We start from the raw sequence: 26,649 nt of genomic DNA, 5'->3' as shown, positions 1-26,649 counted from the left end.
ATCTACAAATTATTCATTAAGGAACGCACAGAAATGTTACTTATGGGTTGCTTTGGCCTTGAGAGACTGTGTTATCAGTTGTAGTAGCCTGTTAGTCTTACTAATATGTATAGCATGATTAGAAGTGTGTCAGATTTTTATGTCTTGTTTTAGTTCAGTTCTTATAGCTATACAGATTAGCCCCCTGGTCCGTGACCTGGGACTCACAGACAAATGCAAGTTTAAGTTAAAAAAAAAAAACCACCTGTGACTCAACAGCCATCGCCGTTTCTATGTTGGCCGAGCAGTTATATTGTACTGAAACATGGCCTTGATGTTCAGCCTGGCTCAAAGCACAGCTCTTTACTACTCAGCTTGTGAGCTTGAGCAAGTTAGTTAAACACTATGATTTTGCCTCAGTTTACTTGTCTCTAAAATGGAGACAGTGATAGTTTCTGCCTCATAAGTTATGAGGATTTGATGAGATAAATTAGGTGAAATGGTTAGTGTAGTGCTTGGCATAGACTCAGTTTTCAATAAATGTTAACTGCTTTTTTTTCCTTGCCATAAATATTACAATGGTAGCATTATGAGCCATTCCACATTAGCCTTGATGTTACAAGTGTTACAGTTGAGCACCGTCCTGAAAACACCTTTGGAGGCTGGATTGCTCAGTCTTTGTCAAGTACTTTGGGATTTCTGTTGTCACAGGATTCAGTTTTCCTAGGTCTTGATCATTTACACAAAATTGGTGCCTTACTGAATGTTTTCGTGGAATCTCCGGGAGAAGTCTTAGAGCGGGGAGAATCCATCACCTCTCAGGATCCACAGGAGCTTGTCTTTTCATCAACCTCTTTGGCTTAGTTTTTCTCCAGTCTGTGACATGTCAATATTTTCATTTTATCCTGTTAGAAGAGCTGAGAAAGAGTAAGGTTAAAGGATTTGCTCTAGGTTTAACCTGGGTTTGGTAGCAGAACTAGGCACAAAACCATTTTGACTGCTATTTGTGGATGTGGTTTATTACATAAAGTCCTTCCACAGCTAAGGTAACATGTGCCACATCACATTAGCTGCCAAGGTCAGCCAGGGAACATTGCTGAGTTTTTTATTGCATGGATTGAATTGCTTAAATGTTAATTCTAAACATTTTATCATAAATATTTAAAGCAAATAACCAATTTCCACTTAATCATAAAGCACAACTCTTGTTAGTCTGAAAGCATTTGCATGGAAAATTACACATCGCTTTAATGTATTTTCTGTCTGCTTTTGTGTCCATGTAAAAATAACAAACCACAGATGCATGATGACATCATCATCACTGAACCAAAGAAGGAAGAAAAGGAAATCATTTTGTGAGCTGAAGATTTAAACTATTCCCTGTCAGGTCATCAATGCTTTTCTTACTATTTTTAGGAGGGAGTTCCTGGGTGTAGAGACAGCTGCAAGATCAAGGACAGGTGACACTCATTCCTGCAAAATGAGTCCAAAATTTAAACACACTGTCCTCCAAATGTCCCTTGGCACCAATGAATGTGATTTTTTTTTTAATGCTACATTAGGTTCTCTAGTTCAACCCACTCAGCTCCATTGCATTTTCTCTAATGTTGTGTCCAATTTTAAATGATTTGAGTGATGGGCCCTCCATCTTTTACCTGGTCAGTGTAACCCCAGAATTTCCAGGATTCACAAGGCCTTATTCCCTGTGGTAGACCTGAGAAAGGAGTGGCAGAGCTCACAAGGTTTTAACTGCTGCCTCAGAGGCTCTAGCAACCTGAGCATTTTATTAAGAGGGCATTTAAAATTAGCATTGTTATTCCAGAAGATGCTTTCATACTGCAGTAAAAATCGTGCTGAGAGAATGTCTGATATGCAACCTAATTTCACCATTTTCTTAATTTCTTCCCATTACTCTTAGTAATATACCTCTCAAGCCATTTTATATTCTTCTCTTTGTACTTGTATGATTACATAAATCATTGTATGTCCTTCCTTTCTGTTTTTCCCAGTTATATTTGCCCAGAGTATTCATGATAAGCATAATCCTGCCAATAGAATTGGAGTGCATTACATGCAGATTTCAGAGTAACTTTTTAGAATGTAGATGTTCTTGAATCCCGTAGAAGTAGGCAGTATACACCTTCTCATAACAATAATCTGGATAGTTTTGATTTTTTTGATTTTACCTTTATCGTCTTCTCTTAAATCATTCAGTTCTGTCATTTCCAGGCCACTCTCTCCTATTACTGACACTCCCATGAGTGAAAGCCGGATTTCAATATCATCATCTTTCTAGAGAGAAATTTTTCTCTCTCCTCTGTGATGATATTTGAGCAACTCTGCCATCAGACCATGGTTATTTAATTCTATTATATTTATAAGCGATTCTCCAACCTGCTGACGGTTGTCACTTAGAAGCCTTACTGGTATTTTTCCTTTCTTCTGCTGTACTCATCAAATCCTGCCACTTTATTCCTCCAACTGTGCCCTGTCCCACCAGTACATGGCTACCTTATAAAAAGAAGTTTTGAAAAAAGAAATACTGTCTAATTGAGACTTACTTATACCAAAACATAAGCATATAGTTTCATACTCTATAATACCACTGGAAAATTCTTTGTCCTTTGCTCTTTGGGAGTAAGAAGTAATTTCACATAAATATTACTTGCTTTGATGAATTTTAATAATCTTTTAAAATTCTTACATTCTTAAATGCAGTTCTTATAATGATTACCTTTTCTTTATCCACCTTGATTCATTCATTTAGCAAACATTTGAGAGCATTCTGTGCACTTGTTTGGTCAGTGTACTGGGTGCTTTGAAAAAGGAAATGAATAAGGAAAGGTCTGTGTTTTCAGAAAGATCAGAGTCTAGTGTAGAGGAGGCTGAAAAGTGGACACTTAACTGTCACACAGTGTGAGACATGCTGTAAGAGAGGTTATGTGAGCACTGATGAGGGAGCAATTAATGCTTTGGGATAAATTGGACTCAGGAGAGACTGCACAAAGTGTGTGCCATTTGAGCTGAGCTTTCCAGGAGAAATAAGGGTTCACTAATAGCGTAAGGAGAGAAGGGTATGCCCAGGAGCAGAAACCACATGGGGAAAGCATGGACACCTGAGGTAAATTGAGGAATGACCCGTGATTCAAACAAGGCATATGATAGAAATAGCTAGTAATGGAGCCAGAAAAATAAGTGGAGGTACACTGAAAAAGTGGAGCTGCAGTCCCGTAATCCAGAGGAGCGTTAACCCCAAAGTAATTTTCCTTCCCCGTACATTTTTTCCTGACATCAGCCTCTCATTTTTTAAGTAGTCAGTGATCACTGGGAAACCTTCTCTTCCCAGTCTGACTTAGGTGCCCTTCCTAGTGCTACTCTGCTATTTTGTGTAGAATTTGTATAATAACATGTATTAATATATCTTGCAATTACCTGCCTGCGTTAAAACAGTAGGCCTTTTAGGAATTGACTTACTCATGTTTGTTTCCATATCTACTGCCTAATAGTGCTCAGCATACATATAGTTACGTGACTAAGCCAAAACTGAATTGCTCTTCTGGTATCTTTCTCAACTTGGTATTTCACACTTAATCTGAACTGGGGGGACTTCTTTAATTTAGGCTGTGAAGTTTTTAAAGTACAATGTAGAATGATCCAGTTATATTTATTTTGTAAAGTGACACCGTTATCAGTTGTCTCTGGTGTTTGTCAAAGGACTTTTGTTAAAAGATGGGATCTTGTGGCATTTAATCTTTTTTTCTTTTTGTCTAACATTTATACTGTTCCTATCCCTTCAATGAAAACAGAAGAGCAACAATTCTTTCTATTTGGGAATTAAGGGGGACCAGATGATTAAAATCAACAGTGCCCATGGGGCCAGCCGGGTGGTGCAGCGGTTAAGTGCGCACGTTCCACTTCGGCAGCCCAGGGTTCGCCGGTTCGGATCCCGGGTGCGGGCATGGCACCGCTTGTCAAGCCATGCTGTGGTAGGCGTCCCACATATAAAGTAGAGGAAGATGGGCACAGATGTTAGCTCAGAGCTAATCTTCCTCCAAAAGAAAAAAATCAACAGATAATGCCCAACCCCCAATCCCCAGTCCTCTCTCCCCAGTAAAGAATCTCTTGAGCCAATAGTTTGAACACCCTCCCTAGGAAACTTGCTCATAAATAGAAAAATCGGCTAGTTTGACTTTCCCCTCCTTTCCTTCCTCCTTCTCCCTGCTAATGAGCAGTGAAATGGCCTAATGAGTAGGACCAGAGGAAGAAGAGAGCAGAGAAGAAAGCCTTAGTGATCCACATGCTGAATTATCAGCCACTGCGTAATTGAGTTTTCTCTGGCTTCCTTCTTTCCAGAGTTCGGCGTTTTGAAGTTATTGAGGGATGTGCTGTTTCTCCAGGCACTGAGAGGTGCTGCGTTTTCAGTTTCTGCCGTGATTGTTTTGATTCAGTTGTGTGGTCTGGGAGGCTTGTGCTTCAGACAGGGACTCCAGAAAGAAAGCTGAGAGAACTCTGAATGACACGGTTCCCCTTTCCACTGAGAGTCAAGCACACAATGGCCTTTTGATGCCCTTGTCTGTTAGACTGTGCGTGATATAGGCTGAAGAGTGTTTGTGTGGCAGGAGCGGCCCTGAAAGATAAGGAAGATGCTGAGCGGAATGTGAATGCAGCCCAGCTTCACATAAGCCCCAGAAGGGGAAATAGCTGTTGGTGGTGTAGAGTGAACATCTATCCTGGCTTGCCCAAGACGGAGCTGTTTCCTGGGCTGTGAAACTTTCAGTACTAAAACCAGCACAGTCCTGGGCAAACCCGGATGGTTTGTCATTCTCTGTGCTTTTCTTAGCTTAACAAAAAGTTCACAATCAGTTGGAAATCATTTCCTATTGTCCTCAAATCCTGTCTGATTCATTGAATGAAAAACAAAAACTTGAGAATTTTCTTGGACTCTCTGGAGTAAGCAGTAAAATTGAATGGACCCTTGTTGAAAGCTTTCTTCCTACTCCGCCTGCATCTTGCTCTCCACTTGTCTGATTTAGAACCCTTGGCTGCACTGCGCCCCAGGCCTGTGAGGCATTTCTTTGTTCTTCCTCCCCCTCGCCTTTTGCTGCTGCTGCAATAACTCCACGGATTAAAGAGGATATACAGTATGTACTTTCTCCTGCTTTGGCACTCACTTCCCGTGCCTCTGCTTAGATGCAGCTGGCTGAGCTGGGGACATTAGGAACCCTCCATGCGACCGCAGCTGAATCTATCAGGTCCCCTGCAGCAGCTGTTTTCTGAACCAACTGGGTCGCGCTGACAGCAGCAAAGGAAGGGTGCAGTGCGAATGTGCAGGAAGAACACCAGACAAGCCTGTCTCTGCTCCAGAGAGTCTAAATCACCCCATCTGCACATGGAGCGTGGTGATTGTTCTGGAGAGAGCGGGAAGGGGAGGAGATGGTGTTTTTCCACAGTTATCAAGATAAACAGAGCAGCCAGTGCTGTCTGTGCAGCTGCTTCAGTGTGAGGATGAGCTGAATTATTTTATTTTTACTCAGTGGGAATTAACACCCCCCCCCCCCCACACACACACACTTTTAGAGGGAGGGAGACTGTGGCTAACAAAAGCACTCAATGATTTGAATCTTTCTGCAGAATGGTGATAATTTATGGGACTGTCTGGACATATCCCTGTTTGGACATTTAATTAGTGAAAAAACAGTCCGGAAGATAAAATAGCTAAATAATCTGAGACAACCATTTGAAGACCTGGTAAAAGGAATAGGACAAGGAAGGGGGATTGGAGGAACAGCAACAAGGTGAAAATGTTATTTCAAGACAAGAAGAAATAGAGTTGTAGCCCTCAGGCTCAGGACAGGAAAGGAAATGAAGAGGAATGGTTATTATCTCCTGTATTATTGTCCTAAGTACCAGATAGTTTTAGAAGTTGTGCCCTTGTGGCCACAGCAGCTTGGAAGACCCAAGATCTCAGACTCAGTGAGTAAGTCCAGCAAAGATCCTTGATTGAACCTTTATCCTTATAGGAATAACCACAAGCATGGACATACTCTTGTGAAAAATAGTTAAGGTTTCAGGTAATGATGGCAGAATGAACACATATTGATTCTCATGCCCTTTGGAACAAAACCCCAGTAATATGACAGCAAAGGGATTTTTTTTTTTTTTTTTTGGTATTAAGATACCTTAATACCAAAGGATATCTACAAGGATAAATAAAATGTGAAGAGGAGGTGAAAACATGGAAGAGGAAGCTGTGAAACAGATGAAGTGGTAAATGATTTAACAGGCTCAAGAAAACTGAGCCCTAAGCCACTGAATCCTCAAAGACTTAGGAATTAGAGGCACCAAGTACCTTTGAAGTTGCAGTGAATGCGGTCAGTCAGAAAGGGCTAAAATGAAGAGGATTGGCTAACTGTGTGTTTATGAAACAGTTAAGAGCTCTAGATTGTCTCTCCCACTTCACAAAACTTTGACTGCTTCTTCCCCACTCTGATGGAAAACTGGTAATTTATTCTTTTTTTTCTAGCCTTGTTGAGATATAATTGATGTGTAACACTGTGTAAGTTTAACATGGTGATGTGTAACATGATGATTTGATACGCTTATATATTGTGAAATGATTACTACAATAAGGTTAGTTAACACCTTCATCATCACCACCTCATACAAGTACCTTTCTTTGTGTGTGATGAGAACATTTAAGATCTACTCTTCTTAGCAACCTTCAAGTACATAATACAGTTCGTTAGCTATAGTCACTATGCTATACATTAGATCCCCAAAACTTATTCATCTTATAACTGAAAGTTTGTACCTATTGACCAGCATCTCCTCATTGCTCCCCCCTCCCAGCCCCCAGCAACACCATTCCATCCATTTCTCTGAGTTAGGCTTTTTTAGATTCCACATATAAGTGAGGTCATACAATGTTTGCCTTTCTCTGTCTGACTTTGGAAATTTATTCTTTGATGAGGGTAAAACAGAGGGTCTCTAACCCAGAAAGATAGCATGCACAGAGGGGAAAGGTCACACGTAGGAAGATTAAGTGGTCATATGCCAAGATGCCATCTCTCAGTAATAGCCGCTCCCCCTCGCTGCCCCCCCCCCCCAACAAATACCCCTGCCCTGTTTTACCACTTAGCTTGTGCAACTCTGAGAGTCAGGGCCATATCTTCTATGCAGAGGATTAGAAACGTCTTCCTAGGTAATCTGACCAGTGTAAGAGGGAAGAGCTCAAGAATCTGAAAAGGGGGTTTTCCTGACAGTTGGCCCATTCAGGCAACTTTATTCTCAGTATTTCCTGTTGTATGTCTAGGTTCCTTCCTGACAACCAGATATCTGAGCAAACTAGTATGAAACATAAAGATCAAAACAAACAGGGGGAAAAACTGTATAGGGAGAATAAAACTTAAAAAAAAAAATCATTGCTATCTTCCGAGAGATTAAAGTAAATATGGCAATCTTAGACCAAGAAGATGCCATTAAAAAGGAACATTTAGAAAATAAGAAATACAGTTGTAAATTTAAAATATTAAAGCAGAAATGAAAAACTCAGTAGATAGCACAGATGATAAAGTTGAGGAACTCTCCCAGAAAGTAAAACAAAATTACAGAAAGAGGCACATAGAGAAAGTATAAAAGCTGGTAAAGATAAAGAGGTCCACTGTTCAACCTAAGAGTTTCATAAAGAGAGACTGGAAAAAATCCAGGGGAAGAAGTCAGTAACAATAATTCAAAAAAACTTACCAAAACTGAAGTACATGGGTTTCCAGATAGTAAGGGTCTCTGAGTGCCCAGCCCAGTGGAAGAAAATAAACCCACCCCAAGGCACATCATCATGAGATGTCAGAATACCAGGGATGTAGAGAAAATTTACATGGTTCCAGAGCAGGACATTGTCTTTTAAAAAGAGAAGAAAAAGAGAGAGAGACACCAGGTCAGATATCATAATGACTTGTTAATAGCAAAACCAGAAGCTTGACAGGCAGTAGAATAAGTTCTAATCCTTCAAAGTTCTGAAGGAAAACTATTTTCAACTTAAAATTCTATACCTAGCCAAACTACCAAATATGGAGGTAGACTAAAGATATGTTCAGACAAAGCCTCAAAATTTTACCTAATAGATTTATTTCTCAGGGAGCTATTGGGAGGTGCTTTCCACCAAAGACCAAGAAAGAAGACAGCATGAGATTCAGGATAGGGGCAATTTAGCACTGGAGAGATGAAAGGAATCCACAGAATGATGGTGAAGACAGATCCCAGGATGACAGCTTACATCAGACTTAGGAGGGCAACCAGACTTGATTAAACCACCAGAGGCCTGGGAAGACTTTCTCCAGAAGAAGCTTGCTAGAAAAACCCAATGTGTCAGAATGTTTTAAGAGGAGCTTTAATTCAAGTAAGGGAGAGTTGAGAGAGAGGAGGTGAAGTAGTGTTGAGCACCTACAAAACTAAGCAAAATAAAAATCAAGACTATTTTTAACTCATAGGGAAAAAAATTGTGCAGGAAAGGAAAGTACTACATATATCAGTTATGAATAATTGCATAATTATAATGTACACACTGGATATTGATTCAACCAAGGTTACAATACAGTCTAAATTTAGGGGGATGGGAAAGGGTGCATGTGCAGAGGGGAGAGCTAAATACTTGTCTTCTGTCATAGTAGATTAGTAAATAAAGCCTAAAACCAAAAAATCAAGAAGTAGCATTAAAAGCATGATAATTACAGATGTGAAATTAATCCTAAAATAATCCACTAAAACAGGTTAAAATGGTTGCCTCTGGGGAGGGGAGGAAATGGAGCATGGGGGGAGTCTTTTTCACAATAAACCTTATAGGCCATTGACTTTTTAAACTTTGTACGTGTAAGCTTTATTTTAAAAATGTAAGTGAAGAAAAAGAAATAGTCAAGCCAGGTTTTCTTTTTATGTTAATAAGGAGTCCAAACACCACAGCAGTAGTGGTGACTATTAGTAATATAATAGAATCTTCTTGTTTATTAAAAAATAAATCCTCTCTTACGAAGTATTCATTTTACTTTATATACATTCCTCTCATAGGTTTTTCTTTCCTTGAATTTCTGAAACAAGTGTAAAGATTGACATTTTCTTTCTGATCACTGGCTTAGCACTAATGCTGTACCAGTGAAGTCTAGGTCATGAATGGTTGAACTCTCAAGAAGCTTTCAGGAGGGAAAAAAAAAAAATCCTTGCCAAACTACTACACCTCCCAACCTGCTTGCTAATCCAGCAGAAATATGGATTGGGAACAGGCTTCAAAATTGAACTTCAGCAGTGCGTAGGACTCCCAACACAGAAGGTGTGAGTGTGGGGAAATGTCTTTGAAAAAGATTGGACAGATCGTTCGGGTTGAAGCTGTCCCCTGTTTGCTCAGCCCCTACTGTAAGCTGCAGACTCTGGAGACCGCCAAATAGCACCACGTGGAGCATCCTGCTGTTTTCTTTTTTCTCTTGCTCGTGTTAAAGGTCTAACACATTGACAGGTTTTAGCAGCAAGATCTCTTATACCTGTAGTGCTGAAATTAGTATTCCTGCATGCTGTTTGGAAGCTGGAGTACGGGCTTCTACAGTGACATCAGTCACGCACTTCGAGCTTTAACAATCTCTGAGATGGTCCATTATCCATATCCTTACCCGTTTTGGCACCCAGGACAAAAATACTTCTCTTTTTCTCTCTCCTCTTATTGTGTGCATTTCCTGGGTTGCTGGTGATGAGCATTCTCCTCAAGTTTTCGGTAGTGTTATTTTGCCTCTGGTTGGTAGCTTTGTACATAGTTATACCTATGCTTGCGTTATGTGCTAAGTAAATCTCCGGATCTTTTTTTTTCTGATCCATTCTCTAGGTTAAGGTCTAGAACTTGCCAAAGGGCAAAGGAGGGTCCCTGAGATTTTCTGTGAGCATGGAAGCTTTAGTCTGGGGATAGAAGGGGCAAATGTGGGGCTTTTATGGGTTGGGTTTGTTTTCCCCAAATACATTTCATTTGGTTCTCTGAGGAGCTATTATTATTACCTGGAACACAGGTTTCTTTACATAGCTTATAAAGAATACAGAGACTTTGAGGGATGTATGTTTTGTTGAGCTTTGAAATCTCCAGCCTGATTGTATGAGGGTGTGGCATATGGCTTTTCCGTGAAAGGAAGTACTGTATGCAAAGGCCAGCATGTGGGATGTGTTCAGAAGTTGGTGGCTTTTATTTTACTTCCAGGGCTCGTGTCTCAGGGGTCTGGAGTGAAGATTTGTGATTTCCTTACTGCCTATGCTCTCTCTATTACTACTTTGACTTTGACGCTAAGTTTTCCCTTCTGTTATTCTAACCATCCTGGGCAGTTCCTGTCTTATTTCTCACTGTAGCAAGTGTTTACATTCTTAGAAGGATTCTTAGATTTTTCTTTAGAGAGAGGCAAATTCTTTCACCTTCTGTTTGCCTCTCTTCCTTGTCTATTTAACTTTCTACTTTAAAAGGGAAAGGGAGGGGATGCTCCTCCAGCCCTTAAAATTTTAAGTTACAATAAATGGCATATACTCACCATAGTCTTAGGTTAAAGAAAAGAGAGATTTTCCTTACCTACCATGATCCTAAAGCAGGCTTGCCACAGGTCATAGTCACCAAATGAGTTCTTACAGATTCATAGGGAAACTAACAAATTTAATTTTCTTCTGCCTTTTCTCTAGTGCCCAATTCCATTAGACTCATTTGTCTACATTCGTCGAAATGCACAGCCTATTGGATAAACTGAGAAAGATAATGCAGCCATTTTAAAGACAAAACTAGTGAAATTTTCTCCCCCGCCCCCAGCATCTTGGGCTAGGGGAAAAGTTAATGAAAAAATGCAAATGTTGAACTTTTTCTAATTTAGTTCTATTTCTTAAAATATTCTTTGTGTTGGGTTCAGATGTTTTATTGAGTAATAAAACTGGTTAGCAGTATTCCCACGTGGGGATTTGTTCACATTAGCGCGTAACAGAGACAGAAGGGATTGGTTTATTTGTGTTCATGCTTGCTCTCTCCCTCTCCCCTGCCCATCCCTTTAGCCCTTTCTCTCTTTCTCCTTTTTTCCCTCCTTCCCTCTTTCCCGTATTCGTTTTTCATTTTGTGTCCTCTGCTTCCCACTTTTGTCTCTCTATTAATATCTTGAAAATCACAATCTGAAAAAAAAAGCAAAGATAAAAATAAAAATAAACCATGAAATAAATAAGGCATTTCTTCCCATGAAATTCAAATCAGTTCCTCTTTCCAGATCCTAAGAAGCCTATTCAGTTAGATTTTTGCCTGTGTCCTGCTAGCTGTCTGTCATAGGTATACTGTGTCTGTACTGCAGACTCATTTACGCTGTATCCATGTTCTCAGGCAGAGAGCTACTTGTGCCTTCCCATTTGACCCTTCTTTCTTCCTGCAGGGAGAGGTTTTATAACTGTTTATCCTTCCAATTTAGCAAGTTTGTCAATAAAGTTCTGTGCTAAGCACATCGCTTACCAACCTGTAGATAATTACTTGATTTTTTGTTTGTTGTCTGTCTCCTGACCTGAGATGTAAATTCCACGGGGAAGAGATTTTATCTGTATTGTTCAATCCCATATCGCGGCACCCGGCAAGAGTAGCTGTCACATAGTACATAAATACTCAGTTAATATTTGTTGGGTAAATCAGTGATGGTATGTCTGTGTGTGGCGGAGGGAATTATCTTTCTTTCAGCCATGTTTATTTTGTTTTGATCTTTGAAGCACGAGTAGTTCACAGGGAGGACTTTAAAGTTCTTGTTGCTAAATTTGGCATTCTAAGGTTAGGCTACCATGTGTGAATAGGTAAGAAGCTCTTACATCCTTCTCCTCACCATTACTACCAATGCGGAGCTGAGACTGACAGAAATTAAGGAACTTGCCCCAAATTTTGTATCTAATGCGTTGTGAAGCTCTGAGTAGAACTTAGGTTTTTCTTTCTTTTGACTTAGTTCTGTCAAAAGTCATACAGTTTGATGAGTTTTAATCTTGCCTTCAAACTACTCTATAAACTTCCCCAGATGAAGGTTTACGTCCTGTCTCTCTGGTCTAATCCTCACAGTGTTTAGCACAGTTTCTTGTACCTAGTAGGTGTTTATTAAATCTTGATTAATAGCATATTTACCCAGTATACCTACAAGGGCTGTTGAATTAAATTTTACGTATCATATCATTTTCATATGATTTAGATGAATATTATAATTAAGTTCTATTTGGGATATTAATTCCAAATACAGTTTCATAAGTTGAAGGTTTATCATTATGGCAAGTTTTAAGTTCTGCGTATTAAATGTGAGGATAAAAACCTACTGTTCAAAATTCACATTTCCCCCAAATAAAAAACATTTATCTCTGATGTTGGAATGACTGTCTATTTTGGTAGCACTGGGTTATGATATTTTAGTAATTATTTACCCATCTTATTCCCTCTGCACACTTGGGTCAATATAGCATCAATTTTCTCTGAAAAACAAGATGCCTTCTTGTTTCATTTGCACTTCAGGTTGAATAGTGAAGATGCTGGAATCTGGTTGCTCCTTTTGCAGGACTAGTGGTCAGACCACATCAGCGCTGCTCTCTCAGACGTAGCCTCTGCTTAGGCTAACTCTGGACACACAGTGTTTAACCTTTCAATAATTCTTCTTCTCCCAAATAAGCAAATGCTGCAGGGGCCCTTTGCTGAAGTCAGTAGAGGAGAATCTATAGCTCCACAGATCAGCCAGAGGGAAGGTTTTCTAAGAGTAACAAATCTTTTCTGTTGCAACATGCTTTTTCTAGAAGCTTTTTGTCATTCTGGCAGTAAACTGTTTTCCACTTGCTGCCTTAGCAACAAGACCTGAAGTCACTTCCCTCTCCAGTCTGTGGTTTGATTATAAGAGCACTAACATTGTACCCAGAACTAGAAGAAAATATCAGCCTGGGAAGCTTGCAGACATTACCTGCTTCTTGGGTTAGGGAATTATTTATGTACTTTCTTAGGATCTCCTTGAAAGGAAAGGTCAAATAGGAAATGTTGGAAATGGGGAATCCAAACCCCACATGGTCCCAAGTCTGTAGCAAATGCTGCAGCTAAAGGTCTTGTCAGGTGACTGCCTCTGGCCACAGCAAAGAACGGTTTTTCTCCTCAGAGTTCTCTGTGGCCACCTCAGAGGAAGAGCCAAAATGTTGAGCATCCCTTGTTGTGGACCAGTCGTAAGCTAACTCTGGTTTTCTCAAGAGTCTTTATTTAACCCAAGAATATGAAGTTCAATTTGAAAATAAACTTTGTTTACCAGAGAATAAAATTCTGATGGATTTGGCTTTAGTTGATCCCTCAAGAGCGTGTTTAAATATTTCTTAGTGAATTCAATTTTACCTTGTAGTAGTACTTGCTCAGTACAGAAGTTAGGTGATCACCTAACTAGAGGCAAAGGATGCGAATTAACTACAGCCACCATTAGCCTTGTGGCCCACCTGAACTACGGACGAGAGAATGCCAGGGGCTTTGAGGGGTGGGAATGTACGAGTTGCTATTTTTCTCTATTTTCTTTAGTTTGTTAAAGATGTATTGTACGTGACTTAGAAGTTAAATCTGGTAGCATTGTGACAAAAAATGATGGAAAGATAGGTTAAAAATAAGAATTTGCAGTTTCTATTCCCAGAAGACACAGGGAATGCAATGAAATCTCCAAAGCAAAATTTCTCTGTATTTCTCAGTATTGTGATATCTCTTTGTAAGGAAATGCTGGTTTGAGGGTTTTTTTTTAATAAATTCAAACTTCAAACTTCCAAAGTTTACACAAAAAAGAAACTTTGCTGTTTCTTTTCACATTTCCCCCAAATACAAAACAACACTTCAATATTTATCTCTGATGTTGGAATCACTGTCTATTTTGGTAGCACTGGGTTGTGCTGTGTTAGTAATGATTTACCCCTCTTATTCCCTCTGCACGCTTGGTTCAGTATAGCATTGAATACCCCATTCTGTGGGTGTGGGTGGCTGGACCCCGTTCTGTGAGTATGGGTAGCTGGACCCAATATGGGCAAAAGATTCTTCCCTTGCTTCCTCATGCATAGCTGAATCAGGTCAAGAACATTTTAAATTGACTTTTCTAAAGACTGGGGGCTTAAAGCAGGAAATACCATTGAACCAGGTAATCTGCATTTGGATTTGGAACAAGTCACTTGTTGTGGCCCAGTGTGGTGTCCTAAGAAGTAGGGTGAGACCTTGCCTGTGTTCTTGAAACCTGCCCTTAGCCTGCCTCGTCATGGAGGCACCATTTTAGCATCCACAGTTAGGAATGCTTTCTCAGATAACCAGCGTTCTAAAATCCAAACCAAGAAATTCTGCATCCAACAGCTTACTCTTACAACAGAATTTCTGTTTAATGATATCCTACTCTGCCAAGCACTGCATTAGACACTTTTAATACTTATCTCATTTAAATATCCTATAAGGTCTGTGTTATTGACCTCATTTTATAGAGAAGGAAACTAAGGTTCAAAAAGGTTTAAAGCATTTTTTTTCCCCAAAGTGACAGAGTTAATTAAGTGATGGGGCTGGGCTGCAAACCTGGTTCTGTTGGACTCTAAAGCACGTTTTTCAAAACTCTATAGTGCCTTTCAATTTTAGAGTGCTATCCTTGAAGGGTTTTAGGTTTCATTTTATTAAAGAAGACAATTTCTTTTCACCCAGAGTATTATAGCTCCTAGAAACTTCTGCATTGAAACATCCTATTCTGAACTGTGTTCAGGATCCAGCCTTTGTCAGTAACTAGAAGACAGCTAACATAGAGAAGGAGGAGGGTACTGGAAACAGTTAGGCTAGGGCTCATGTGGACAGCATTCATCCTCATCAGAAACGGCCAATCTGTTGCATATCTGCCTTCCTCGGCACTGTTCAAGTTTTAATTATCTTCCAACTGCCTGAGCTGCTGTTGAGGACTTCAGAGAGAACAAAGGAGAGCTGTTCTATTTTTCAGGAGTGCTCCTCTCTGCACACTGATGAAGTCACTAGCTGCCACTGCCCTTATTATCAGGTTAAATCAGAGTCTGGCTGGGCATTGGAGAGATGATGCTGAAAGGAAAAAAAATTAATCTCAAGCTTTACCTCTTATTCAAAATCTTTTGTGACAGAGAAAATGTGGTATCGACTTCTCTGGTTTAGGTGTTATGACCCAGAAATAAGTTTTGCTTTGTTTTTCAAAAAAAAGTGTAAAAAGAGAGAAAGGACTCTTTCCCATCCCCATCCCTTGGATTTTCAATAGCTTGAGTAGTAATAACTTCTCTTCCTCGTGGGTAATGCTCCATTGTGAGCCTCATTAAGGAAATCTGCTCATGATCAAGGATGGTCCCTGTGCTGCCTCCCTCTCCCTTCTAGGCATTGCTCATGGATCAGGGCACACCTTCCCCTGAGCTGGACACGGCCTCTGAGTTCTTAATGTAGAGCTCCAGGCTGCCTCTCCAGTCCCTGAAGTTGGGGGATTGGCTGAAGCCTATTTGCTAATTGTGGTCGAGATCTTTAGTAAAGGACAGAGTCCTCTGCTAAACAACTCCTTGCTGAAGAAAAGGAGCATGACTTCTTTCTTGTGACTTTGCTACCATTTTTTTAAATGTGTATTTGAATAAGGACTTTGTGCCATTTTTATAAATTATGCTATAATTTTATGGAGACTTAGAAAGTATAGTGGAACTAGAATAATTAAACTTGTTATGAGCATTACATATATAACAGGCTAATCAAGAAGTGTGATGTACAGTGGTGAATTGCTAATTTGACCTCAGGATTATGCAGGAGAGATAGCATTATCTTCATTTATAGAGAACTTTTTATCTGGAGGCATCTCTCAGTGCTTTTCCAACCATATATATTATCTTGTTTGTTATCACAAACACTATCATTAAGGCTGTAAAATGTATTCCAGTACAATTTTTTATTTCAGTTTCTTATAATTGGGGGACGAGGGAGGGGACGTTTGCATATTTTCTCTCATTCCTGATATTTGCACCAGGGTGAAATTTGGGAAATGACTATTATCTAAACTTGGAAAGCCTGGTTCCATATAGTGTTTTAAAAAGAAAGAAAGGGAGGGAACATTACTGCCTCCCCTTGGGTCAGACCAGACTATTAACTTTAAGAACTGCCAATGGGGAATGGCCCTATTAGTCACTTCCTGGCTCCTCTACCTTGTACAGTATTAGGAGAGCTGTCTTTCCTTTGGAAGAGTCTCGACCTAGGGAACAGGAAAATGATCTGATCAAATTCCGCCAAACCACATTCCCTCCATCCCCTCCAAGGTTGCAGACAGCAGCACTCAGGCTGTCACGACCATGTGCGGTTGAAAATGCTATGCTGGTTGAGTTCCTGTGGTTTTAAGGAAATGGACAAAATTAGATTCAGGCCAAGGTGCCAGGCTTAACACACCCCTTCCGTTCCAGAAAGCACCAGAGAGATTGTCACCGCCAGCAGTAAAGGCCAGCACAATCTGTTCTACCCAGATCATTAAGAACTTATTTTAAATGAACCCCACCGCCCACCCAAACCCAATAAAGTCAGCACCTTCTGTCTGCCTTGAGGGCTCGAGAGCAGATCAGGGCCCACCTCCTGCTTACCCAGAGGGTCTGGTGAGTGCGGCAGTTGCCCTGACTCTCCGCACAGGAAGAGTAGTCTCCCCTTGCAGTGGATATGGGCACACTGAACAGCCAGTCCGGGGGATAACATTCGCATTGGTTATGAAGATGAGTTACCAACTCGTGTCAAGGAGCAGATGGCTAAATGAGGTGCACAGGGAATGCCATGAGATTCAGGCTTGAAGAAACAGGAGAAAAAGCCCATGTTACGAAAACCCCAGATAGAGTCTTCCCCAATGTGAATTTTTAAAATTGGCATTGACGTTATACAGTTAACTCGAGTGATGAGAAATGTAAAGAAATTACTGGATTAGTGAACAGCAGTTAACTCAGAAGTAAAATTACATCATCTGAGTCGAAGGTTGTTTTACATAGCAGAGGGAGGATATTACTAAAACTTTGCCCAGTCTGTCATCTCCTAATTGAAATATGCCCCATCCTTCAGAGTGTGTAGTTCATAATTTTAGAGAGTGTCATTGGTTAATCTAGTTATCTTTCCTGGTTCTTCCTTTGAATTCTAGTAAGATGGTTTGTGGCACATTCCCTGTGGATTGTGTGACACTCAGAAGAGTGAGTTTGTCTGTTCATTAGCCTGTGAACTGTCAAGTCCCTTTGGAGAGTGGGAGGAGCGAGTCACTCCAAGGTTAATTCTCGTTTGTCAGAGGTGAAGCCTCCAGGGAGATACAGAGGGTGAACAGGCCGAGATGCTCAAGACCTGCCCCGTGAAACTCTGCACTGTGTGCACATGCCAGATCCGTGTGGTCAGGAGGGAGGCTGAGAGCAGGCTGGGTCACCACTGCAGATCACTTCCTCTGGTCAGGAGAAGGCTTCCCAGCAGTTAAGTGGGGGCCTGGCGTAAGTATATAGGGTTAACTTCCTAACAAGAATTTAGGAGCAATATTAAAATACAAGAAGTGAGTGGTTCTCAGTAGTTTCTGTGGATTTTTCCTTTAAAGAAGAAAGTATTGATTTCATGCATCTGTCTCCACCGGATGAAATCTTTCATTGAGTTGGAAAGCATTTGCTTTTGTGTGTTTGTGCACCTGTGCACAGGCACATTCCTAACCACAAGGCAAGGATAGAAGGCGTTTGTTATTCTCCAGTGTAAGTGTCTCACGGACATATAATTGTACTAACATTCAGGGGTTGAGTTGAACAGTACCTGGTTTGATTTTCTAGGTAAATCAAATCTGAGTTCCACTTAATTCTCCAGAAAGTGGCGTCTCCCTAATTTTGCTGTGATTCTTCTAGGCTCAGTTGGAGCTAGCCCTGAGGAGCAGGTACAGGGTCTGAAGTCAAGTTCAAAGTCTCCTTTAGTCCATGCCCTGGTACACCGTATGTTTGCATATTGTATCTTATTCTGTTGTCTTTGGGCTGCTTATCATGGAAGCTTGTTTTCTTCAACAAATTCTTTTTACCCCCAGGTATATTCGAATAGTTGGGACTCACAACACAGTGAACAAGATTTTTCACATTGTGGCTTTTGAATGTATGTTTACAAACAAAACCTTCACCCTGGAGAAGGGGCTGATAGGTAAGTGTTACAATTACATTTTTGTACATATACTTAGATATTTTGTCTTCAGATATTTTGATATTCCATTAACTCATCTTAATCAGCTTTGACTAAGAACTCTGGTTGATTTGAGTGCCTTATGGCTGAGTGACATAGGGGAGGGCTTATGTTTGGAGAAGTAGTCAAAATACTAAGTCCAGTAAACTTAAAAGAATATAAATATTGTTCTAGTAGTTAAGAATTGGAAACGTTTTAGTGATTCATTCAGATTTGCTATGTGAGGAATGCTTATGATCGTCAGGCAAAGCCTTTCCTACCAAAGGCTTTTCTATATTTAATGGTGGGTAAGATCAGGGAGGAAGTCTATATAGTATTGATCCAGTGCTCATACTTTCCAAGGCCACGCAGGTATTTTGGCCTTTGATTTGATATGAATGGTCTGCTCAGCTGTGAGAATACCTTCTTTTCATAGAGACGTCAGTCCATATGTGTCCTGTTAGCCAAGTTCACCTCAAGAAAATGCCAGCATATAATTTAAGTAAGACTAGAGTAACTGAATTGTCATTGTGAAAGTCAGGTTATTGTGTGGGAAATACTGCCTGACTGATCTTTCAAAAGTGTATTTTTAATTTTGTTTTAGTTGTTTGCTTGGTGGTTTTGTGTTATGTTTTGATTTTGTTTTAGGTATATTTAGTCTGGCATTGTGTACATTCCATCTTAGATCTTGACATTCTAGATATCATGAGTGGTTTTTCCCATCCAGACTGGTTGTTCCTTTTTCCCATGCTCACAGGTTTTTACTCACCTCCTGAAAAGATCTTAGTTTCACTAATTAGATCCTTAAATCTGTGGCTTTACTGCAGCTTCCTTTGAAAAGAGACTCTGTATGTTCAAGTGGCGGGGGGCAGGGGTGGGGATAAGATTCCCCTGCTTTGGTGTACCTAAAATAGAATAATTTGCCGTTACAAAGGGACTCATTTCTCCTCTCCTTCTCAAGTCCTCTCCGTGCTGGGACCCATACATATTGACACATGTCCTGACAATATGATGATGATTAGAATGGGAGAGATGAGTATAACTTGCAAATATTTACTTAATTCTTTGAATGGTCACAAGTCTAAATTTTCCTGCCATCTGCTGTGTCCTAAACATAATCCTTTACTTAGGGAAATTTAGGAGAGTAATATCAATAAAGTAGCAGGAGTAGAAATTATTCCAATGTATAGAGAACTTTTAGCACTCAACTAAAATAAATAAATTGGTTTTAACTTTGTTGTGGATGTAGTGTTTAATGTTAAATATGAACGTTAATAATTTTTGTGACCTCTAGATCATTTAAAAGTTAACAGTGCTAAAGCATTGCCTGATATTATCAAGGCTTTTCATTTGGTGGACTGTATGGAATTTTGACGATGGAGGGTCGTGGGGAGGACACTCCTTGTCACCTGCTGCCTAGGCTCTTGTATGGACTGTAGGCCTCACTGTGTGTGTGATTGTGTATTTAGAGGAGTCCTCACTGAGAAGGATCTGAGAAACCAGACCACCTCATAGTCATAAGACGTGTAGCGTTTCACTGTTCATTTCAGCCCAGTGCACTGCATTTTTGAACATGCTGCAGAGAAGGCACCATCTACTTAAATCAGCCCCCCATTCTTATTGGAGGAAGAACAAGTTTGTGGACACTGTAGTTATCAAAGAAACAAGCCTATCCAGCATGAGAGGCCATTACAGGAATGAAACTCAGAATCAGTTGTAGTGAGGGATGCTATTGGTGGTCTGCATGTTCCATCCAGACTGAACTAGTCAGCATTATCAGGAGCCGTATTAGTCTCAGGCATGTCACAGGATGAAAGAAGACTGCAGAGATGCAAGAAGTGTTTTTGGTGTCTGGTCCAACACTTTTCTTCAGGCGTTTTTCTATGATGCTCACAAGTTTGACTGCAAAGGGCACTGCAATCATCTGCCTGTCATCGTCCCTCAACCACATGGGAGCAGTGGTGCAGGTAGGCAGATCTGTGAGTGCACTTGCCAGCAGATGGCCTGCAGTGGGGTTCCCTCTGGCCCTCCTCCTACCATCTTCACAGCTCAAAGCTGTCCCCATGCTGGGCAGACAGGGAGCCAATAGGAGTCATGAGGGAGTACAGGGGGATTTCATTATCCTTTGTCTAACATGACAGCTGGGCTTAGTTGAAAGGGGTGTTTGAAATAGTAATGGCCAGCTTTCCATGTTGATGGTCTCAGATGCGTTTTGGCTGCACACAGGCCTCAGCCAGTCACCCTACAGGGACCTCCAAGAAAGGATGGTCCTCTAGTGGGGGCACAGTGTATGTTGGAACCACCTGGAGTTATTTTTTAACTGTAGCTGCCTACTACTTACTCCTTACTATATTCTGTGAAATATGTATTCTCCCTTCAGAACTACTTATAGAAACTCCAGGTTTCCATGGGGAAAAAAAAGTAAAACTAAAATAATGTCATCATGAATAACTAATAGTGTTTCAAACCCTACTTTTATGTTTCGAGATTTAGAAATTCTTTCACAGTTGCTGGTCTCAGTTTCATGGTCCAGGCTATTCTAATTAGAGTAGCACTCTCTTTATAGGTCTTAAAATTACTTTAAAAGTGTTTGTATAGTTTTTCAAAATCAGATTTTAATGTTATTATTTAAAACGTGTAATGATGCCAGGAAAAACATAAATAAAAATAACTGTATCAGCTTTATGAGATTTTAATCTCCTTTTTCCATGAAAGGGTTTCCTTCCCGTTTTTGTTGACAGCTTGTCATTCTTCATGCTGCTTCACTTGTACAGATTCGTGGGGAAGCTTCGGAACCCCACGGGTTCATATGTCCATGGAAATGGACCCAGCTCAGCCACGCTGACCACATCGGGCCTTCAGACTCTGCCTACACCTCTTCCACCTTATCTGCTGCTGCCCTTCTCCTTTGGTGGCTGCTTCTGGATCATGCTGGGCTGTAGTCTCGCCTGGGAGAATCAGCCTGTGAGGACTGTCTCCTCTTCGTTAGGAGGCTTTGTGGGAAACTCGATCCATCTTACCAGTGAGACGTGGAAGGAATAATTAGAATAGATGTGACTGTCATTTTATAAGCATTCAACTTCCCAGAGAATGTGTTTGCTTTGCCTTGGTACTCCACTTTATGATACGTACATGGCGTTTGGCAAGTCGTTTTACTTTTTCATAATTGCCAAATCTTCCTTTTCATTTAGTCTTGTGTTTAAATTCACTTCTTTGATTACTCTACTAAGCTATTCAGGTAGAGAGAATAGTACACATTACTCAGCTTAAACAACTGTCAACTCACAAACAACCTAGTTTATCTATATTCTACCTACCTCCTCCCCGTTAGGTTATTTTGAAGCCAACCCCATTTTATCATTTTATCCATAAATATTTCAATATGTATCTTTAAAAATCAGGTCTTATTTTTATAGCCATAATCGCAGTGTAATAGCCCAAAATTGAACCAAAATTCCTTGCGAGTATCAAATATACAATCAGTGTTCAGATGTCCCTCACTGGATCAAAAGTCTCAAGTGAGCTTATGTGTTTTTTCACGTTGTTTAAATAAGAATTTAGGTAAGATCCATACTATCAATAAATAGTTGTTGTGACTCTCAAGTCTCCTTAAATGTATAGGTTTCCTTCCACATGTCTATCTGTCTCTGTCTTTCTTTTTGTTCTTCTCTCTCTAATTATAATTTATTTGTTGAAAAACCGAGGTTTTTGTCCTGTAGAGTTCCTAAGAGCCTGGATTTTGGTGATTGAATCCTTATGGTAACATTTAACATGTTCCTCTATTGTATTTCTTGTAACTTCGTTGTTAGAGAGAGGCTTAATCTGACTCAAGTTCTGTTCTTTTGTAAGGGTGCTCTGTTGGTGGTGGTATATGTGTATCAAGAAGTGCAGACAATCTGGTTGTCCCTCTCTTTTAGATATTCACAACCATCCATGATCATTTCCTAGATTCGTTATTTCATAATTTGGGATTGCAAAATGGTTATATTCTGTCATTCCTTCTTCATTTAGTAGCTAGAAAGAGATGAATTTCCTCAACACTCATTTGATAATCCTGAGATGCAGTTTGCCCAGGAAAAGAAGGATAAATGTTATATTCTTTCTTTTTATTTACCAGTTTTCAAATTAAAGAGGTGGTTACCTAGCATTCTCCAGAGGTGATCAATGAGGTTTGTTTGTCGGTTTTTTGGGGGGCCAGGGGGAGGGGAAAGGGGCAAGTATGTATCATTTTGAATTTATGAGATTAAACAAATTGGATGTCTTTTAATCACTTGCAGTTAGTATTATTTATATTCAAATTGTCCCTATCTTTAGCCTCTTCATATTGGCTTTTAAGTCCTTCTGGCATGACCTCAGTAATTCCTTGGTTTCTGGAATGACAAAATGTACCAGGTTCATCTTGTACATTTCCTGTCCTTGATATAGAATCGGCCTTTTCTTCAGGAGGCCCTGGTTCCATTTAGTTTGAAATCACATTTGGAAACCTCAATCTAAGCACTATAAATGATCCTTTCTACTGGATGGTCACTATTTCTAGGTCTTTTCAGTGGGCAAAACTAGGAAATACATGAACATATATTTGTTTTTTTATATATCATAAATTTATCAGGTAAAATATATCATGAGTGCATGCTGACACTTCTAATTAAAATTCAATACACAAAGTTTTTGTTTAACCTGTGAGCTTTCCTCTCCTTTTTTCCATACTGAAAATCTTGGTTACCAGTGAGGCAGTACAATAATTCATTTGCTTTGTCCTCAGTACATACAAAATAGTCTCAGAATTACCGTACCAAAACTGCCATGAACCATATAATGTAAGAAAATAGAGTAAGATTTTTGAAATCATTTTTGGAGTCCTTAGGGTATATCCCAGTAGAGATGTACAGTAAAATTACTGTGTTTTCAATTCACTTCAAATAATTCTGTGTGGTCATGCCACTATTTCAGTATACAGTTAGATTCATTTGTTCCATTTTGCTTTCAATATTTAGGGATTTCCTTCAAAAAAATTTTTTTATAACTATGTAAAATATTTACATGGTTCCAAATCAAATCTACAAAAGAGCTGTATTTAGAGGAACTGAGCTTCTGTTCCTGTCCCCTCTACTCCTGTAGGTAATCTCTTTTTCCTCTAGTTTTCAGGTTAGCCTTCTATTAAAAAAAATGGAAAATAAGTAAATGTGTATGTATGTTATATTTTGTATGCTCCCCGACATTCTTAAATAATTGGTACCATAATATATGCTATACATACTTTCTTCACTTTTCTTTTTTGTACTTAACACTTATCCCAGAGCTGGCTTTAGAGAGAGTTGCCATTCATTCCTTTTACAGCTGCGTGGCACTCATTAGTGCGGATGTGCTGTAGTCTATCCAGCGAGCGCTCTGTTGATGAGCCGTTGGGCTTGTTTTCAATCTCCTGATGTTGCACATGTTGCTATTCCCCTGTGCATCAGTCTTTTCTTATTTTTGCTAATATATCTTTGGGATAAATTCCTAGAAGAGGGATTACATGTATAATTTTGCTAAATAATGCCAAATTCCCCTTCATAAGGATTGTACTATCTTTAAATTCTTATTGGGAATGTATGATAATGACTATTTCCCCACAGCCTTGCCAATGGAGCATATTGTCAGACTTCTGGATTTTTGCCAGTTTGATAGGTGAGAAATGGTATCTCAGTGCAGTTTGAACTGCATTTCTCTTAGAAGAAAAATTGAGCATCTTTTCATATGTTTAAGGGCTATTTGCACTTCTTTTTTCTTTTTTAAATAGCTCTTCTTCTCTTATGAGTCTTGTAGATGAATAGAGAATATGCTTTTAGGAAGACTTGGGAGAGCAGTAAGCACTTTACACTGGTATTAGAGTGTGGTATTTGGCATTACAGGAGTCTGATTTCCCTTCCTAAGGTTTTCTGGTTCTTCTGGAAAATGTAAGTTCTCATAAGTCCCTCTCCATCCTTATCCTTGGCTCTGCCTTTGCTTAAGAGATAGTAGTGACTAGAGCATGGAGCTCTAACTCAGAATTCAACGCTCTCTAACCTTTTCAAAGAATGAGAAGCAGCTTCCATCACCAGCTTTATCTCATTAAGTGTTACCTCTGTGTCTGCCAGCATGGATCCACCAAGACTGGTGGCTTTTTTGTTCTAGTTTCTTGGTAATAACTGATGTAGGGCAACCAAAATAGACAGCATAGGCACAGGAACTCTGTGTTGCTGAAGCTCTGGGAACGCTCACTACTGCTGCCACCACGGAACTGGGTTGTCTGAATGGAAACAAGAGCCCGTATTCATCTGCTACTGTGCCACCTGCAGTACCACCAGGAGCAGATAGAAGAGAGATGTTTTCTGTCTTCCTCCCATCTTCCAGTCTCTCACCACTCTCTTCTATTGCCAGAACTTCACAGAAAACCCAAGCTGGCAAGTAGAACTTTAGCCTCCAAGATATGAGGTAGAACAAGGGAAGGAATGGAGCTGAAAGCAGACAGACAGATGACTGGTGCAAAGACAGAAAGACGGACAGTGTAAAAGGGGCTCCAGCCATCAGGAAACTTAAAAGTAGCTGTATCAGCACGTGGCAAGATGTAGAAATATGTGGAATGGAGAACACCAGACAAAGGCAAAGAGTGTGGAGAAAGGTTAAATATTTACTTTGGTTGTGAAGGAATCCAACGTATTTTCTTACCTCGTAAGGTAAGCCTTCATGAAGAATGATATTTTTAGTTGGGCCTTGAAGAATTCGTTAAACAATATTACAAAAGTGCTAATTTACACAGTAACAAAATGGCTGGCAGTTGTTTCCCTTTGGGAGAGCTGAAGACAGGAAATGGAAATAGGTGGTCTATAGTTGCTGCTGTCATTTAAAAGTATTTTGAAATTATAACAGGATGTTTAGTATTCAGTAAAATTCCTGGGAAAGTAAACAGAGTTGGAAATCTGTGGCGTGAAGGGCTTTTGGCATCCGCTGAACTAGGGCTATGACTTGCATGCTTTACAACTGTGTTTCAAAAATAAGTGTCCTCTGGAGCAGAAACAGAGATTTGGAAGTGGGGGAGTCCACTAGGGGGTAAAGATGTTAGAATGTGGCAAAGAAGCAAACTTGTTGGAATAGCAGAGGGGCGCTACAGACCTTAATGCAGTCTCAGCCTATTTGTCTAACCAGCTATTAAGGCAGTTCTAATTGTCAGTGAAGCTTAACTTCATCTACTGTAAATTGCTTGGCATTTAGCAGACATTTGTTAAGAGACTGCCAAGTGTATCTTAGGCACTGGGGATAGGAAGATACACAGGTATAGTTTCTGCCTTGGAGGATCATATGTAATGGAGGAGAAAGACTCTTAAATAGAAGGTGACAACACAGTAGGATAAGTCATGTATTGGGAGATTTCAGCAAATGCTATAGGAACACTGGAACAGGGGCACCTAACCTGACGTGGGGGATGGTGTCAGGGAAGACCTCCCCATGGAGGTGATGAATGGGCCATCCTTAAGGAGAGGAAGAAGGTGGAGTTTCAGGGGAGAGTCACATAAAATGGTCAGCATGTGCAAAGGCTTATTTATCTCTGACCCACTCCAAAGCCAGTGCCCCTGCCAGCGGACCACCTTGCATCTGATAGGGGCTTACAGTAGGAGTTAGTTATTTTGTCATCTGTCATCCTTCCCTGGAGAAAATGAGGCATTATTTTCTAACAAGATTTTAGAGTTTTACAAAAATTCAGATAAAGTGAATAGCCCACAAAAATGCATAGAGAAGATAATACAGTTTGTTTGTGTCTACCCTGGGGAGCCCGTGTTCTCAAACAAGACTGGGCTGTACTTGTGTGGCGGAGGGAGTGGGGGATGATGAGAGAGGGACTCCTCGGTCATTTAGCTTTCTCCATTCAGTGTGTGTGCGCGTCAGTGTACATTTATGTTTCGTTAGCCTTTATGCTTATTTGTTTTCCTTTTTGAGAATAAAGAAAGCCTGAGAAAGTTTTTATCGCTCTTATTTTAGAGGATTCACTCCTACACTTTACAGGACTGAAGCTTTTGCATCCTACTTATATCCCCTCATTATAAAGGAATATGGCAGAGTGTGTGTTTGTGTGTCCAGGTAAATGTGAATGTGCACAACTTGTTTTTAAATGGGACATCTCGGAGCATGTTTCCAACATTATGCAACAATATCAGTTTCTTACAAACCATGTTTCTGCCTCAAACTAGCATTCTGAATAGACAGGCTGTAAATGGGTAAGATGTTTCTCTGGCACTGACTCTGAAGGATATTCTGATGGTCAAAGGAGCATAAGATCTAATTTTGTTGGCCTAGTCCCTAACCCAGTACCCCAATCCTTCACACCAAAACCTAATAGGTAATTTTTTAATTTAATATTTTAAGTAGCTATTACAAATATATATTCTTATTTCCCCCGTTTTATTTAAAAAGGTAGCACATATTCACATATATCTTTTTTTAATTAACCGTGTTTCTTGAAGATCGTTTCTTAGCAG

At 40.0% G+C, this 26,649-nt stretch overlaps 1 protein-coding gene across 1 annotated transcript in view; it reads left to right on the top strand.

Moving 5' to 3' along the window:
• BTBD9 (BTB domain containing 9) overlaps positions 1-26,649 on the top strand; it is a 381,803-nt gene that overhangs the window by 225,769 nt on the left and 129,385 nt on the right. Inside the window, exon 7 of the mRNA XM_023624248.2 lies at positions 18,030-18,139. Within this exon, the coding sequence (XP_023480016.1) occupies positions 18,030-18,139 (110 nt within the window). The remainder of the gene's footprint in view (positions 1-18,029; positions 18,140-26,649) is intronic.

The sequence above is a fragment of the Equus caballus genome, chromosome 20 (assembly GCF_041296265.1).
Source record: "Equus caballus isolate H_3958 breed thoroughbred chromosome 20, TB-T2T, whole genome shotgun sequence".
NCBI lineage: Eukaryota > Metazoa > Chordata > Mammalia > Perissodactyla > Equidae > Equus > Equus caballus.
The sequence above is the reverse complement of the archived record's forward strand: the minus strand, read 5'-3'. Positions and strand labels throughout refer to the sequence as shown.